Source organism: Bufo gargarizans, chromosome 1 (genome assembly GCF_014858855.1).
Source record: "Bufo gargarizans isolate SCDJY-AF-19 chromosome 1, ASM1485885v1, whole genome shotgun sequence".
Taxonomy (NCBI): Eukaryota; Metazoa; Chordata; class Amphibia; order Anura; family Bufonidae; genus Bufo; species Bufo gargarizans.
The window spans coordinates 621,415,817-621,434,909 of record NC_058080.1 but is presented as its reverse complement, the minus strand read 5'-3'; the positions used below and the strand labels follow the sequence as shown (position 1 = coordinate 621,434,909).

At 41.2% G+C, this 19,093-nt stretch overlaps 1 protein-coding gene across 3 annotated transcripts in view; it reads right to left on the bottom strand.

Moving 5' to 3' along the window:
- TMEM232 (transmembrane protein 232) overlaps nucleotides 1–19,093 on the bottom strand; it is a 210,074-nt gene that overhangs the window by 119,817 nt on the left and 71,164 nt on the right. For all 3 annotated transcript variants that reach the window (XM_044291232.1, XM_044291238.1, XM_044291243.1), the window contains 3 exons: nucleotides 13,727–13,899; nucleotides 6,649–6,772; nucleotides 4,280–4,496 (listed from right to left, as the gene is read on the bottom strand). In XM_044291232.1, coding sequence (XP_044147167.1) covers nucleotides 4,280–4,496; nucleotides 6,649–6,772; nucleotides 13,727–13,899 — 514 coding nt within the window. The remainder of the gene's footprint in view (nucleotides 1–4,279; nucleotides 4,497–6,648; nucleotides 6,773–13,726; nucleotides 13,900–19,093) is intronic.

The following is a 19,093-nucleotide window of genomic DNA, read 5'->3' as shown; positions in this document are numbered from 1 at the left end:
TCTCGTCACTGTGTGTGGCAGAGAATGCTAGAGTTGTCACTTAACTTTCAATGATAAAAAAGTATACAGTAAGCTCCACATAGTACAGTAGATACAGAATTTTGCCAGGATTTATTTGTTCCATAGACTTTACACAGGTCCAGGGGACATCTTTAAGTCTGGAGGAAAGGTGATTTAGATATCAATAAAGGAAAGAATTCTTTACAGTTAGAGTAGTCAAACTAGGGAATGCCTTACCCCCAGAAGTACGGTAGTAATGGCAGATACTATGTAATAATAATAATAAAAAAAATGTACTAGATGTTTATCTAATTAGAAATGGCACTGATGGTTATAAATTGATGGAATTGACTCTTTTTGCAACCTATGTAACTATGTAACCATATAAAGCTAAAACTTCTAAAACAGGTAAAAAAAATTAAAAGAAGAATTCCTGAGCTTATTCTCTGACTGCACCTAAGTACCAATGACTAGAAGTGGGGGTTCTACCACATCTGCTGTAGTATCTATATGTGACACCGTCACACCTACCTGTATTTGAGGTAGAGGAGAGTTTGCAATGTTGATGTGTAGTGGTGAAAACTTGATAGTTGTCCCGATCCTCCAGTCTGGGGGACGCAGTCAGGCTGTGTAGTTGGAAAAACTTGGCCCTCCCAGCAGGAAGTTTCCTAGTCCAAAAAACTTGCATTCCAGATCGGAGCGCCGGTGACGTCACGATAGCTTACAGCTACAGGAGCTGTTGTGGACCAAATATCTGACGCATTTCGAAATGATCGTCTTACTTCCTCAGAGATAGGGTCCCCTTAAGGAGAAGCACAGGCAAGAGGGCCCTATCCCTGGGGAAGAAAGCTAATCCTTTCGAAACGCGTTGGTTTTCGGTCCACAACAGCTCCTTTAGCTGTAAGCTAGCATAATGTAACCGGCTCTCCGATCTGTTAGAACCCCACTTCTCGTCTTGGGTGCAGTCAGAGAGTAAGAGCAGAAATTATTCTTTTACTTCTTAAATTTGTCATTGCGGCACTGACCTTCCTTGCAGCATACTCACAACATTTTTAAGTAAGATTGCCAGTAAACTTGTTTTATTTCTAGGACACAGAATGATGGACCTAAAAACAACATGGTGCTAAAAAGTTGACTAACGTAAAAGTCTGATTTTAGATTGACTTACAGCAATGCCAGTTCACTCATAGGTATATAGCATAGGCCTTATAGTACAGAAAATTAGGGGCTCATTTAAAAGAATTGTACACCAGTTTTCTGGGATACAAAACGTTTTACATTTCTCTGTTGCTCTCACCACTTTTTAAAACAACGGGCAGACCATGGTGGAAGGACGGGTCCACTGCACTCTGGCACATTTGTAATAATGAGCCCCTTTGTCTTTATTCTTCAACAATTGAATTTCAATAGAAGTATGTGTATTCTATTCAAAGTAACTCCCCATGGCTAAATGTTGTTGTTTTATAAACTATAATGGTCGTCCTGTGTTCTGTTGGAGTATTTATATAGCTTCCAGTTATGGTTAAATCATTTCTACTAAAAAGGTTTACTATATTTTTAGTTGGCCCTTATTAAAAATATTGAGCCATTCTGTCACAAAGGGTTAACTGTTTCTCTAAGGCCTCATGAACACATCTGTGTGCATTCCGTATTTTGCGGAACAGAACAGCTGGCCCCTGAACAGTACTATCCTTGTCCGTAATGCGGACAATAAAAGGACATGTTCTATTTTTTTGTGGAATGGAAATACGGACATATGGAATGCATATGAAGTACCTGCAGACCCATTGAAATTAATGATTCTGTATACAGTCCACAAAAAAACTGAACGGACACGGAAAGAAAATACATTTGTGTGCATGAGCCTTAACTGTGTGATTGGTACTTTCACTTTCAATTTGTGCCAGTCATCTAATAAACCTTAACTTTAAACTACTGAGAGGTCATAAACACTTATTTAAGCCATATTCATATCAGTAAGATAAGAACTGAGCTATAGTGAGTGTTTATAATGTCAGAGAGCAGAGATAAGGAGACCGTCAGCTCCCGAACTGACAGAAAAGAGAGAAAATCCAAAGGGTGCTTCTAGAACATCTCATCTATTTACAGAAAAAAGGACACCATATTTTAATAAAGACAAATTGAAAAAAAGATTTTTAGCTAAAAATGAGTACAAGGCAATAATAAAATAAAAAAAAAGTGTCCCCAAATGTGGACATAGCCTTTAAAGGGAACCTATCACCGGGATTTTGGGTATAGAGCTGAGGACATGGGTTGCTAGATGGCCGCTAGCACATCCGCAATACCCAGTCCCCATAGCTCTGTGTGCTTTTATTGTGTAAAAAAAACCCGATTTGCTACATATGCAAATTAACCTGAGATGAGTCCTGTACGTGAGATGAGTCAGAGACAGGACTCATTTCGGGTTAATTTGCATATGTATCAAATCTGTTTTTTTTACACAATAAAAGCACACAGAGCTATGGGGACTGGGTATTGCGGATGTGCTAGCGGACATCTAGCAACCCATGTCCTCAGCTCTATACACAAAATCCCGGTGACAGGTTCCCTTTAAGGAAAAATATGATTACGGCTGCAGCACGGCTAGATGACTACTGAGCTTTCTATGCTTCTAGGACAATGTTAATGTGGCATTGTGGTACCACTGGGTAGATGATAACTTGCTGATCAGTCGGATCCCAGCCAAGTACAGCACTCAGCTATCTCCCACAGAAAATAAACTGAGCAGCAGGGTGTATGCTGCACCTGCTGTTCCATCAGGATGGGGGTATGGGATCTCCATTGTCTGGATCAGTGGGCGTCCCACCAGTCAGACTCCAAGCAAACTGTTAGTTATTCCCTATCCAGCAGAGGGTGGGGGGGGGGGGGATAACTTGAAGCTACTGGAATACACCTTTAATAGCCTTAAACTGAAAGGATGAGTCTTGCCTGACAACCTGGTTGCCATATATACATTGTCTCACAATCTTGAACTTTTGAATGGGGTTGTTGTAAAGCAGCATTAACATAGCAACAGATTACGGTATATCAAGTCATTAAGGACTTGAGATCAAGACAGAATAGCAAAGGGACGCAGATAAATGTCATGGAGGCACAGAAGGACTGACTTTTTAAAATATATATTAAGAAATTATGGTTGGAAACGTCTATAGTTTACAAGAAAGGCAGCCGTAACTCCTTAAAGGGGTTGTCTCACTTCAGCAAATGGCATTTAGGGTCCATTCACACATCCGTAAGTGTTCTGCGGATCCGCAAACTGCAGATCCGCAAAACACGGACACTGGCAATGTGCATTCTGCAATTTGCGGACCACACCTCGCCGGCACTATAATAGAAAATGCCTAATCATGTCCGCAATTGCGGACAAGAATAGGACATGTTCTATTTTTTTGCGGAAACGGAAGCACGGATGCGGAAATGCGGATCCGCAAATGCGGATGTGGACAGCACATTCTGGCCCTATTGAAAATGAATGGGTCTGCACCCATTCCACAAAATTGTGGAACGGATGCGGACCCATTTTGTAGATGTGTGAATGGACCCTTATCGTGTAGAGAAAGTAAATACAAGGCACTTAATAATGTATTGTAATTGTCCATATTGCTTCCTATTCTGACAGGATTCATTTTTTCATCTCATTATACACTGCTCATATCCAGGGGTTATGAACACCCTGCAATCCAGCACACTATAGAAAAATGCATTGGCCTCCCTGATGGCCGGGACCGTAGGAGTGCGATTCATGCCATGTAACATGATTGCTCCCATTTTCCTATGGATTGCCCCTCCTGCTCCAACTTATTTCCTCCTGTCTGCATCAAATTATATCACTTCCAGTGTTCATTTAGTGTAGTCTCCTAATGGACTGTTGCGGTCACAGACAATAATTCAAATTAGGACATCATCCAAGAGGCCACAAACAATCATGCATAAGCTAGAAGGACATTTGCTGGGAGGATGAAATATAGAAAGGTACATAAAAAAAGTTTTTGGATGACTGTTTTGGGAGATTTATTTACTAACTGGACTCATTTTTCAATAGGATACGCCATAAATGTCCGATAGGTTCAGGTCCAACCTCTGTGACCCACCACTGTCTGAAGAACAGGGCCCCGGCTATATTCAAAAGCCTCATAGCAATGAATGAAAAAAGCCGTGACTGCATGGCTTGCTCTCCATTCCCTTTATGGAATATCCGATCATTATGCCATAAATGTCCAGATGGAAAACCCCATTTAATGTAGTTACATTTACTTACTGGTATCTGATGCATTAGGAGGATTAAAATGTAATAAACCATTTAAACTGGCTTCCGTGCTCTCCATGTTCCACGCGTTATTGTTCTGAAATCCAAGAAATGCATGCTTTTGGATTTCAGATGTGATTCCATGCAAGCAAACATCTGCTAGCACCATACTATAAACATAAATACTTTCCAGTCGCCATAAGGAGGAACTTGGTGTAGAGATTGAGGCCTGCAAAGAGAACATAGAAAAGACAAATCTATAAGCCATTGTCCTAACCCTCTAGATACTGGGGCCACATGCAAACCATGACAGCAAATGTCATACACGAAAATAATAAGTAGGAAGATATGAAATACAACCTCTAGAGGGATTGTGCTATTTCCGTGAACATCTCCCCATAACATCACCCTCACTAGACACAGGGCAGAGCTTCAAAGCATGAACCTCAAGCCACTTACTAATATAATGTGATTGTCCATATTGTCTCCTTTGCTGACTGGATTCACTTTTCCATCACATTATACACTGCTCATTTCCATGGTTACGATCACCCTGCAATCCATCCGTGGTGGTTGTGCTTGCACAATATAGGAAAAAGCAGCAACAAATCCGGTCAGAAAATCTGCACGCAATCCTGATCGTGGGCGGATTTTCCGTGCAGATTTACAAGCAGAAAAGGTACATGACCTCAGGTCATGTATATTGTATTCTATGAGAATTTGAAATTCTCATGCACACAATGCAGATTTTTTCCGTAAGGATTTTAAAATCTGCAGCATGTCAATTTATTTTATTTCTCGTGATTGGATTTTCTCCATTGAATTGAATGGGAAGAGTAAAATCCGCATGTGGAAAATCCGCACCAAATCCGCATGCAAATCCACACCAATTGATGGGGATTGACTGCACGGATTTCCCTGCGAAAACCTGCGGATTTCAGTCCGGATTGTTGGCACATAACTCCTGAATGTGTGCCTTTACCCTAAAATTCCCTTTAGAGGGAAAATTCAGCAGATGACTGTCCGAAAGGAACCGTTCCTTCCCGGAAATTAGCTGCTTGTCAGTGAAAGACTGCTGCATTTACACGCAGAGATCTCCTCCACAGTATGGGGAGGAGTGATCGCTAACCCCATCGATTGTCCCCGGCAAACAACGATTTAGGTGCCTGCACAAACCATTCAATTACCCGACAAATGAGCATTTCGCTCATTCATCAGGTAATCGGGGCAGCACCTTTACACTGTCAGATAATTTCTAACAAGTTTTGCTATGAACGCTCGTTAGTAATTATCTGGCAGATTATCGGCCCGTGTAAAGGGCCCTATAGCATTAAGCCACACAGAGACTATTTCTGTCACTGCTTTCACAAGAGAAATTCACAAACCAGATCCATAGACACCTAGTGGAAAAAAATGGGGGAGATTTACTCAACCTGTCTAAAATTTAGACAGTGTGGACTTGGACTAAACAGTCTAAAGATGGGCCGTCAGATTTATTAAAGTGGCTCGTGCTGGATGATAACTTTGGTGCATTTTTGGCACTTCCGTCTAAATTCAAACCACCAATTGGCTGGCTTACGTTTCAACAAAGGTTTGGTGCAATTTACCTTCCCGCTGACGCATCATAAAGATGTATTCTGGTAATTTCAAATGATTCTCTATCCACAGGATGGGGGATAACTATATCTGGAACCACCACTGACCTCAATACGGATGGGTAAACCTGTTTGTGTGCCATTCGTGGGCATCTACTTTTAAGGAGATCTGAACTCATAAAAACACTGACTGCTATAATTTTTACCTCTCAGGGTGGCATAGAAATAGAACTAAAGTAAGGTTCCCAGTCATATCGAGGTCACCTTGCTGTTGTTGAATGGTCCCACATACTTTTCGATCAAAAAATATATCTGGGCCCATCCACCAACAGCAAAGTGACCCGATATGGATGGGTACCCAACTCTAAACCTATTTCTATGCCACCCTGAAAAGTAATAATGGTAGTCAGTTTTTATGGGTTCAGCTCACCTTGAAAGTAGATGTCCACGAACGGCATAGATGCCTGTTTGACTTTCCCTTTAACTAGGACTATGTGCACCTGTGTTTTTTTTTCTACCATGCAGGATGCACTGTTTTATTCTGTTTCTGTTTTTCGATCTAATAGGCATCCCCTAATAGTTATTCTTGAAATTAACAGAATACTTCTTGTAGCCATGCTTCCTTCCCCACTAGCCCACATAATTTCCTGCTAAGGCATGCCTCTTCCTGAGCAAGGCACCAAAAAATGTCACATCTGAGATGGTACCACATAAATGTGGTGCCAAGCATGTATGTCAGTCTCCCCCCCACTGACATGTATTACACTTGCAGCTATTCATAGTTACCTCTCCTTGAAATTGTGAAATTGTAGATAGAAAGTCACAACCAATTTCTACTAATGCTCTTAAACAGAAAATATCAATTTTTGCAGCATCTCCCAAAATGAATAAGGCAAGAATGAAATCCAACCTGCATAAAAGCAATAAAACAATAATGAAAATAAAATCAAGTGATTAAAGCAGTAAATAAAAAGTCTTCATCTCTTTCAGAAAGAAAATGTCACCTCGTTCTGAGGATTTTCAATTAGAAAAGGTTTACAGACATCCTAAGTTTATAACACAGCACATTCAAGAGCGTGTATTACATTCAGGAAATATGCCCTTCGTGCTCCTGCTCGATGAGATATCATATCACTGGTTACATCAGTTTAATCACAATTTTAATTTTCAATATGAACTTGTTTAAATTATTCAGGATTCATGCTAGTTTCATAGCACAGATGGCGTTAATCAGTAAAAGCCTATGTATTTATTTCCCCAATGAATGTCAATTTAATTTTCTTTTACTTACATATCTGATAAATTATAGAACCTTAGAGAACACAATCAAGGAAATTGACAATAGATAATTTAAAGCATATTAATGTTAGAAATCAAATTTCCAATGAAAGGTATACAGAATTCAATTTTTATTTTTTATATTCAAATAACTCCTCAAGCGACGCTCAAAATGACACTCTATTTTTTCTGTATTTGTCATGTAAATTTCATTAATTCAACTACCAGCAATGCCCATCAGAACGTTGTATAAGCATTAACCATACCTTCTGGATAATGCACTTTTATTCCTATGAAAAATGGCTCCCAAGTGCCCAGCTGTCTGGGCTTTCCTTTTCAAAGTGCCCAATCCCACCACCCTTCCCTGTTGTCTACTCCTCCCTAAACCTCCCAAGGTTGCTTCTCCTGCAATGCCATGATGTCAGGGGAGAGGGGAGGAAGCCTTGGGAGATTAGGAGAGGAGAAGGCAGCAGGGAACTAGGGAAGGGCGGTGGGCTTCAGAACTTTGAAAAGGAAAGCCTACCCAGCTGGGCACTTGGGAGCCATCTTTCATATGAATAAAAGTGCTATAAAACAAAAGATCTGTGTGGGTAAATGACCATCAGGCCAATGATTGGTCAGAAAATCTGTCGGATAATCTGTTGGTGTACATGTCCCCTAACTTTCCGATTAGCCATGGCGCTTGTGTAAACGCTGCATCCTCTTAAATGTTTACCTGCACGCCGAGTCCCGTATAGCGGTGGTGCAGTGTAATTCTACGTATTTGTCCCATGGCTGTAATTACACTTCACCACCACTACAAGGCGATGGCGTGCAGGTAAACATTGAAGAGGATACAGCGCTCATGTGCGTGCAAGGGCTCCTTCAAATATCTAACTGGACGATCTGATAATAAAGACCTATCCTCAGGATGGGTCATCAGTATCTATAGCATAGACAACTCTTACTAATATACTTTCATTTTCTGTACTGCACTGATTTTAGGCACTGCATTGATGGCCCTATGTATACCCCCATCTGGCACCCATGAAAGTGTAGCTTCTCCTGTGTAAGGTGACATTGTAACACAGGGAGACAGTTTCCCCCACTCCCCTTGTCGGTTATGTGATAAAGGGACTAAGTGGTTCATTACCAAAACCAATGCCCTTCTCTTCAGCCATAATGGACAAGGGGGCTTTCTTAGCTAGTGAACTGAGTCAGACTGCTCCCCTAGCTACACTTCTGACACCACAAGACATGGATTAAAAAGGGGCCCCTGATTTAGAAAATGAAGAAATATTTGTAAGTTTATATCTCACTTGAAAAACATACTTTTCTGGTCACCCGAGAACCTCTTTCATACAGAGAGGCTTCTTCTTAAGGACACTGTCACGGAAGGTGTACAGGAAACAAGACTATGCAAAATGAATATATGACTCACTGGATCCAAAACTAAGGAACAAAAGGGAGGCCCCTGCATCAGACCTGGCTCTCTCCCTGTCTGCTCAGCCTATGCGAAAATCCCAATGGTGGATGGTCGCATATCCACGTACCTCGACTATATACCACCTGAACACCCTACAATAGTGAGGGGACACGACCACCGGCTCCCTACACTAGACACGGAGGGAGTCAGGGTCACCTGGGATCCAGCAAACAGAAAATCACAAATAAATGTACAGCACTTATCTTGTAGAAGGCTGGAAGATAGGATCAGCATGCACACACACTCCAGGAAGTTGTATAAGCCGCACACTAATGCATTATGGGGAGGAATTTAAAGGGATGCAATCAGTCCAACTACATGACAGCTGAGAGAGGCTAACGAGATGAGGAACTGAAATTCAAAACAAAGAAAACTCAAGGAGGAGGTTCTGAAAGGCTTCTGTCAGAGCTTCTCAGCTGTCTGGTTGTGACAGACACTCATCCATTTGCCAAATCAGTGAGCAGCTACAAAGGTTGTATCTTATTTTGAAACAGCAAGTCACTGCATCAGAAGTACAGTCCATTGATGATGAAAATTACAAAGAGCTTAATAAAATCTGCAAAAATGAAATAAAATCTTCTAAAATACAAAATGAACAGCAGGGTGCCAAAGAGAGCAAATCAAACACCCAAAATTGTTTAAACAAATAAATGCCAAAATAATAAAATAAATAAGGTCAGGGTAGGTAGTTCCCCTAAATAATGCTAAAGGAAAGATAGTCACTGGGGATCAGGAAAAGGCAGAGTGACTAAATGTGTTGTTTTTTAGCTCTGCATACACAAAAGAAGAGAAATGAGCTAATATTGGTGGTGCCAGGGCTGTTAGTACATCTATTATTATATTTAAATGGCTGATTGTAGATATGGTCCAAGCTAGCTAAAGTAATTGTGAACAAGGCTCTTGGTCCAGATGCATTATACCCAAGTGTTGTATTTATTGCTGTGCCTCTGTATATATTTTATAGAGATTCTTTAGGGAATGGTAAAGTGTCAGTTTCCTAGGTACACATTTGCTAACCGATGCCCTTCAATAGAGAATAGATGTTTTCTGGCATTACAGACAGAATTGCAAAAAAAAAAAATATGTTCCAGGCAATGGCCAGTAGATAACTTGAAAAGAGTATAGTGGATAGATGAGTAGAAGCAGCTGGAATGTTGAGTATCTGCAAAGCTTGAATTATTGTAAATGGAGGATTCTTTGATGAAAGCTAGAAAAGAGCAGTAATACAGTATGTAATATAATAATATGTCATTGGCTTCAACTATTGGACTGCAATTTGTGATCAATGTAGAAGAGCTTTGATAAAAACAAATTATGGATCTCTTCAAAAACTTTCTTAGAGAATCAAAACTTTTGCATTCTATGTGGGCACACTTAAAGTCACGCATACAGACCTACAGTAAGCTTTGCACCGTGACTGTAATTTCATAATCATTTAACCTAATTTTCTGCTATGAACACATCTATTCCAGCTGGCTGGCTTGATTAACTTGGAGCCTACTGTAACAGTTATATTTCTTCATTTTCCATGTACTGTATATTTTTACCCATACAAGCAAGTGTCTCAATAGCACATATGATAATCTGACCATTCATTGTTGCAAACCCTTGTTAACCCCGCTACAGTACATGATGCACATTTATGTGGACAAACGCTATATTACAAATTAATATATGACCGCAATCTACGTCAGTCTTCATGCTTCTTAGGGCATTCTAGTTATCTGTGATTAATTCATGTTTAAATTGTCCATTGTATGAATCAATTTATTCTCCCCAATTAAGTGCAATTGTAAATTAAGTGGAAAATGTAATGACAGCACATTCTGTACTTGCATAAAGACAGGTCTGGGACATGCTACAGGAATAGTAAGAACATTATTGATTACATTTGAATCAGTTTAATGATATTTCTGTATTAAGGATCATGGACTCCCAGAAAAACTTTAAGAATTAAAAGAGTATAAAAGCCCTCAAAATAGAAAATGACAGTTTCTGATGTAACTGAATCAGTATAATAGCCAGATGTATGCATGAATAACATATTAGTAACAAGAAGTAATTCATTTCAGAGAGCGGTTGTCACCATTTAAAGAGGACCTGTCATGTCCTCACAGTTCATCAGGCTTCAAACCTTTGAAGACCAATCATCGCTGACTGTGAGGGTGTTTCCTTTTACGTCTAGCTTCTCCTGTTCCTCCACTATAGGTGCCATTATTTTCAGCACAATAGCATTGAATTGTCAGTTGGATGGTCCCCAGCACTCAGTGTTAATTGTTGATGTGATGTCGCATTGACTCTGAGTGCTGGAGACCGTCCACATGACAATTTAATGCTATTGTGCTGAAAATAATGGCACCTATAGTGGAGGAACAGGAGAAGCTAGAAGCAAAAGAAAAGCCTTTACACAGTCCAACATCCACAGCTGCCCCTCTGTCCAGGCTTCTACTCACCTCCCCAAAAAAACAAATCAGGTTAGTCTGAGAACTTCTGTCCTTGCTAAACCCATGCTAGTTATCACTTATGATATTATTTGAGGTCACATACTCGGGTATATATTTCTGTAAGAGCCATTTAAACACTCTTCCTGCAATGGAAGTTAAGCTCACTGACCTGTTACATGTGCGCTTGGCATCTGAAGGCATCTGTGTTGATCCCATATTCATATGTGTCCAAATTGCTGAGAAAAAGGATGTTTTAATATATACAAATGAGTCTCCAGGAGCAACGGGGGCGTTGCTGTTACACCTAGAGGCTCAGCTCTCTCTGCAACTGCCGTCCCCTCTGTACTTGGATTGACAGGACCAGGCGTTATGATGTTCACACTGTCTAGCTCTGTCAATCTAAATGCAGAGGGTGCAGCAGTTGCGGGTGTAATGGCAAGGCCCTGTTGCTCCAAGAGGCTCATTTGCATATATTGAAACTTCATTTTTCTAAGCAATGTGGACATATATGAACATGGGACCAACACAGATGTCATCAGCTGCAGGTCAGCCAGTGTCATACGGACAAATGTGCTGACAGATGCCCTTTAAAGAGACTGCGTGTAATATTTAGGCTGGAGCTACACCTTGACTTTTTGTAGAGCTTTTGATTGATTTTAACTATTGAGCTACAGCTGTATGCAATATTAAACAAAAGTGCTACATAAAATCCAGTTGTAGCCCCAGCCTTGAAAGGAATGACTTAGTATCCCCTCTATAAGACATAATTGAGAGCTGCTGGCTGACTTAAAGAGGACATAACGGGAGAATGGAGCGGCGCCCGGGGATAATAGTAAGTGCAGTGAGATCCCCGGGCGCCGCTCTCCATGGCAGCATACTTCGTTCACAATGTTTTTCAAGGTGAAAGGTCCTCTTTAAGTCATGTCATCCATACATTACATGGATGGACCAATCATCTAAATGGTTGCCATGTAAAAATACATATCTACTGCAGAGGATGCAAAATCAGCTGTTTGCCAAGGATGCCAGGAGCTGGGTCTGCGGCAGTTAGCTGATCGATGTGGTGACTCTGAAGAAGTTGTCTATAACAAAGATCAATCCCTCTGTGGAAGCCACCATTGGATGTGTTTGACATCTGTTTCTCAAACGGTTTACTCCGATATCCTTTTTTGAAGCTCTGCACCTTGGCCAACATTATCTTTTTTTGTCTCTAGGATGGTTCCAGTTTACCCCTATTAGTAATATCTTAAAGAGTTATTTATTAATAATTAAGAGTTATTATGCCAAGATTTACACTTATCCCTTGTCCACATGATTAGTATCTGATCAGAGATGGTCCAACCGCTGGGACCCTCACAGATCATGAGAATAGAGGTCCCATGTCCCCCTATATGGATCAGAGGTTGTGTACATGAGCTGCTGCTTCTTTTATGTATATTGGACTGCTAAAGAAAAGCTCAGTACAGTACCCAATCTCTGGAAGTCCCATGCAGATGAATGCATCTCCATTTTCATGCGGGGGGGGGGGGGGGGGGGGACGACACAGGACACCCATTCTTTTGACCGTGAGGAACAATAACAGAAGCCCCCCAATCAGACACTTAGTTTATGAATTTCACTAGATTGTGCACTGACCGGAATTTATGAATTCTAGTGATTCCAAACTTTTTAAAAACCAAATCAAATCTATTACTACCTTACTAGCATTGCCTACCCCTAACCCTATCTCTACTAAACATGCACCCAGTAATTCATGGCAGGAGGGTTTTTTACTGGTCAGTGACAAAAATATTCTTCATTTTCTTCATTTTTCAAACCAGTGGCTGGATCTGAATACTTTTTTAAAGTGCAAGTAATTAAAAATGCACTATTGCCACTGGGTTATTCCACTAAATATATCAGTATAGCGCCACCTGTTGTTTGTTCTTTTCCTTAATTCTCAGTCTACCTCGCTGAGGTGTCACACAGGTGGTCCATCTTTCAACTGCCACCAGCTATATCTTCTGTAACAAGCTGTGACAGTTACAGGGAGGGAGATTCAGCAGAAAATACACATCCCCCAAGAAATGACACACTAACGAAGTAGTCAGCCGAAAAGATTTAGAAGAGTAACTGGATCCATGAATGGGGAGGTCTCTGGATCCCTGTGAGAAGCCTTATTAGATTGCCATGCACTTTTTGATGTCTCAAATTCATTTTTTTAACTAATCATGAGACAACCCCTTTCAAGTCAGCCTGTTACAGAATATACACAAAATAGGGGGCAGTCTCATACTAAGGACACCTGTCTTTTAGCCGGAGCAGACAGCTGATCATACATGTCACCATCCGTGTAGTAATGATGAGGTTTCTTTATCACATCATTATTACCCCTTATGAATATAATCTAAGGGCAAAATCCAGCAAGTTCCATCACTTCCCCTAACTACAATGATCTCGGCATTTGAGGATTTTAATCTCATCCTGAAAGTGAACTATGAAAAAAATAATTGGCCTTAAAAGAGCAGCTAGACTCTATAACCTGTCACAAGGCCCCAGCTAAAATAATGATAAAAGGCATGTATTATGGGGAAGAGAAGAAGGGTCACTATACAAAGGATGATGTTTTTTTTTAAATTGCCAAATTAAATTACTATGTAAATTCTCAGTAATATTATGCAGACTGTTTGATACAAACCAGTTTTCTTGATGTAGATGTTCCTTCGGGAGGAAAAGATGCTTGCTAACATCATGTAAATCTGTACTATTATTTTGCGTGTGCTGCCAAATCATAAGCACATGCCAAAGAAATGTGTCTGTTTCAGCTGCTCCTGAATCTAAACTCAATTTGTCTTTGAGGGCTGGTTGTTTCTGCAAGACATGAGAAGAAATATCTGAATAACACTACCATGAAGAAATAGTGCTATGTCTTATCACAAAATAAATAGTTGCTTTTTATATATTTCTCTGGCAAGCACATATCTTATGTTGAAAAACATACAAGAGTTCAAAAAAGATAGGACCAAAAACCTTACATCCTAACTTTCAATGAACAGAAAGAGGACAAGTTAGGCAAGTTTTTTAAGACACATTTCTAACCGCATTTCTGAAGCCCAGTCACACCCAGCCTCCTCCTTCAAATAACATCAGCAAATAATAAGTAATAGGGTGATAACATAAAATAACATGGTAACAAGTAAAGGGAGTGTTTACACTAGACTGTGGGTTGACCTACCTTGACATTAGACTACACTGTGGACTGACCAGTGGCAGGGTTACACTAGACTGTGGGTTGACCTATGGCAGTATTACAGTACACTGTGGACTGCCCAATGGCAGGGTTACACTAGACTATAGACCAACTGGTGACAGAATTACACTAGATGGTGAACTAAATGGTGGCAGGGTTACACTAAACTGTGGGTTGACATTTGGCAGCATTACACTATGCTGTGGACTGTCCAGTGGCAGGGTTACACTAGACTATGGACCAACTGGTGACAGAATTACACTAGATGGTGAACTAAATGGTGGCAGGGTTACAGTAGACTGTGGGTTAACCTATGGCAGCATTACACTACGATGTGGACTGACCAGTGGCAGGGTTACACTAGACTATGGACTGACTGGTGACAGCATTACACTAGATGGTGGACTGAACGGTGGCAGGGTTACAGTAGATTGTCGGTTAACCGATGGCAGCATTACAGTAGACGATCTAATGACCAGAGACAGCACTAGACTGTGGACTGACCGGCATTAGCATTACACTAAAAATGTTGGGCTACAGGAGATTGTGGACTGATTGGCAGCAGCATTACACTACACTGTGGTCTGACTGGTGTCAGAGTTATTATAGACTATGGACCGACCAGAAGCAGCATTATACCAGACTGTGAACTGACCGGTGGCAGCAATTTCCTGAACTGTGGACTGACCAGTTGCACCATTACACTAGAGTGTAGAGAGACCTACCAACCACTTACAATGTATATGGTATATAAACCGGGACTGACAACATTTTGCAAGATGTGCTGTATATATTTGGGAGACTTTAAGCTTCCTTTATAAACCGGTTAATTGCGTTCGGCCATGAAATATTTTCCATATACAAAGCAAGATCATTTGTGGTCCCTCTGCCTAGTAAATAAGATTAATATATTAGTAATTTGGATTTGTGCTGCCTCACATTGGCCTTTAACTCCACCTTTGCTTCTAAGTTTTTCATTCACGCTTTCAAAGTTTATTAGCCAACTTTTTCCAGCTTATGCCAGACCTTTGGTAATGATGTAGCACTGGTGTTGTAATGTGATTGCTTGTAACATAATTTAGGTAACAATTAAAATGGCATTACCAAATTACGATAATCCTCTATGTCCCACTAAGGTTAAACCATAGAAATACTGTCTGCAATACAGTATACTGCACACATACAGTGCATTTGTAAAGTCTTCAGACTACGGTTGAGCAAAGTTCTTGAAATTCGTTTTGTGTTCGATTTTTTTTTATTTGTGTCCGAATTGATTCTACACAAATAATATATGCTCCAATTGATCTGAAAATTTGTATATGACTCTATGAGGTCTCCTAGGGCCTGAGTGGTTTTTGTTTAGATTTTTGTTTTATATATTTTAATTTTTTTAGTAATTTTTGTTTTCTCCCTCTGCCCTTAAAGGGATTCTGTCACCTCCCCTAAGGCAAAAAACGATTTAAAACCAGCCATGCAGCACAGCTTACCTGGATTAGGCTGTGCTGTTCAATCTTGAAATCCGTCCAGCAGTTAGTTCAAAAAACGAGTTTGATCAATGAGGAAATGCGTCCTGAAGGTGCCCAGAGGGGCGTTTTTTTCTTCTGAGAGAGCCCAGTACCGCCCCTCTTACAGTGCCCAGCCCGCCTTCCTTGTATTTTCTAACTGCCGCCCCCAGCCTGCCACAGCCTCTCCTGCCTCTCCTCCCCCTCCCTCACGCCGAACGAAGTCTCGCACAGGCGCAGTACCCACTGAGGGCTGCGCCTGTGCGATCATCAGGAGACTGAGGGCGGCAGCTTCATCTTCGTCACTGGGCATGCGCCGAGCCCAGTGACGTCCGATGCTCGCTCTTCCCTGCTGACTGAGGGAAGAGCGAGCATCGGACGTCACTGGGCTCGGCGCATGCCCAGTGACGAAGATGAAGCTGCCGCCCTCAGTCTCCTGATGATCGCACAGGCGCAGCCCTCAGTGGGTACTGCGCCTGTGCGAGACTTCGTTCGGCAAGAGGGAGGGGGAGGAGAGGAAGGGGAGGCTGTGGCAGGCTGGGGGCGGCGGTTAGGAAGTAAAAGGAAGGCGGGCTGGGCACTGAAAAAGGGGCGGGACTGGGCTCTCTCAGAAGAAAAAAACGCCCCTCTGGGCACCTTCAGGACGCATTTCCTCATTGATCAAACTCGTTTTTTGAACTAACTGCTGGACGGATTTCAAGATTGAACAGCACAGCCTAATCCAGGTAAGCTGTGCTGCATGGCTGGTTTTAAATCGTTTTTTGCCTTAGGGGAGGTGACAGAATCCCTTTAAGCTCTTGAACACAATGACACAATAGCAAATAATGGTAGAGTGACACTGACATACAGTGCCTTGAAAAAATATTCATACCCCTTGAACATTTGCACATTTTTTCACATTATACCCACAAATTTAAAGTGCTTTATTGTGATTTTATATGATAGACCAACACAATGTAGCAAGTATGTGTGACGTGAGGCACACTTTCCTGATTTTTTTTGTTTTTAAATTTTTTAAACCATGTATCAATTTCTTATCACGTCACAAATACTTGCTACTTTGTGTTGGTCTATCACATCAAATCCCAATAAAATACATCTTAAGCGTGCAACGTGAAAAAATTTGGAAAAGTTCAAGGGGTATAAATACTTTTTCAAGCCTCTCTCTCTCTATATATACAGTACAGACCAAAAGTTTGGACACACCTTCTCATTCAAAGAGTTTTCTTTATTTTCATGACTATGAAAATTGTAGATTCACACTGAAGGCATCAAAACTATGAATTAACACATGTGGAATTATATACATAACAAAAAAGTGTGAAACAACTGAAAATATGTCATATTCTAGGTTCTTCAAAGTAGCCACCTTTTGCTTTGATTACTGCTTTGCACACTCTTGGCATTCTCTTGATGAGCTTCAAGAGGTAGTCACCTGAAATGGTCTTCCAACAGTCTTGAAGGAGTTCCCAGAGATGCTTAGCACTTGTTGGCCCTTTTCCCTTCACTCTGCGGTCCAGCTCACCCCAAACCATCTTGATTGGGTTCAGGTCCGGTGACTGTGGAGGCCAGGTCATTGGCGCAGCACCCCATCACTCTCCTTCATGGTCAAATAGCCCTTACACAGCCTGGAGGTGTGTTTGGGGTCATTGTCCTGTTGAAAAATAAATGATGCTCCAACTAAACGCAAACCGGAAGGAATAGCATGCCGCTGCAAGATGCTGTCGTAGCCATGCTGGTTCCGTATGCCTTAAATTTTGAATAAATCCCCAACAGTGTCACCAGCAAAGCACCCCCACACCATCACACCTCCTCCTCCATGCTTCACGGTGGGAACCAGGCATGTAGAGTCGATCCGTTCACCTTTTCTGCGTCGCACAAAGACACGGTGGTTGGAACCAAAGATCTCAAATTTGGACTCATCAGACCTTGTGTTCTTTAGCCCAAACAAGTCTCTTCTGCTTGTTGCCTGTCCTTAGCAGTGGTTTCCTAGCAGATATTCTACCTTGAAGACCTGATTCACACAGTCTCCTCTTAACAGTTGTTCTAGAGATGCGTCTGCTGCTAGAACTCTGTGTGGCATTGACCTGGTCTCTAATCTGAGCTGCTGTTAACCTGCGATTTCTGAGGCTGGTGACTCGGATGAACTTATCCTCCGCAGCAGAGGTGACTCTTGGTCTTCCTTTCCTGGGGCGGTCCGCATGTGAGCCAGTTTCTTTGAAGCGCTTGATGGTTTTTGTGACTGCACTTGGGGACACTTTTAAAGTTTTCCCAATTTTTCGGACTGACTGACCTTCATTTCTTAAAGTAATGATGGCCACTAGTTTTTCTTTACTTAGCTGCTTTTTTCTTGCCATAATACAAATTCTTAAAGTCTATTCAGTAGGACTATCAGCTGTGTATCCACCTGACTTCTCCACAACGCAACTGATGGTCCCGACCCCATTTATAAGGCAAGAAATCCCACTTATTAAACCTGACAGGGCACACCTGTGAAGTGAAAACCATTTCAGGTGACTACCTCTTGAAACTCATCAAGAGAATGCCAAGAATGTGCAAAGCAGTAATCAAAGCAAATGGTGGCTACTTTGAAGAACCTAGAATATGACATATTTTAAGTTGTTTCACAGTTTTTTGTTATGTATATAATTCCACATGTGTTAATTCATAGTTTTGATGCCTTCAGTGTGAATCTACAATTTTCATAGTCATGGAAATAAAGACAACTCTTTGAATGAGAAGGTGTGTCCAAACTTTTGGTCTGTACTGTATATATATATATATATATATATATAAATATACACCGGTAGATATATATATATATATATATATATATATATATATATATATACATACCCTGAAATCTGCTGCCATATCATTGAAGATCTCGAAAAGCCTTATCTAGCGGTACCTAGGCACTCCCCAGTCACAACGTTCCAACATGGGGTTGAGAAATATGTTGAGGTATTGTATGTTGGTTCTTTTGAACCTGTTCCCCAGGACCACTATCTCAGGAGGATCCACCACCAAGTCTTTCTCCTTAAGGGGCGTTTCATAACTCCAATCCCTTCTCAGTGCTGCCTGCTGTAACAGCAATTACCTTATATACAAACTAGCCCTCACTGCCACCCATCAAGTGAAATCTAAGGGGTGGGCTGGTAGAGGGGTCTTCCCCAATGCTCCACTTTATAAAGGTAAGTCTGCCCTCCCCCTCCTAACCTGGCCAATCACTACTTACACTTGGTTCTAAGCCTACCAGGTAACCTACTGATAGCTCCTTTAACCTTACAATCCCTATCGTGGCTGCACGAAG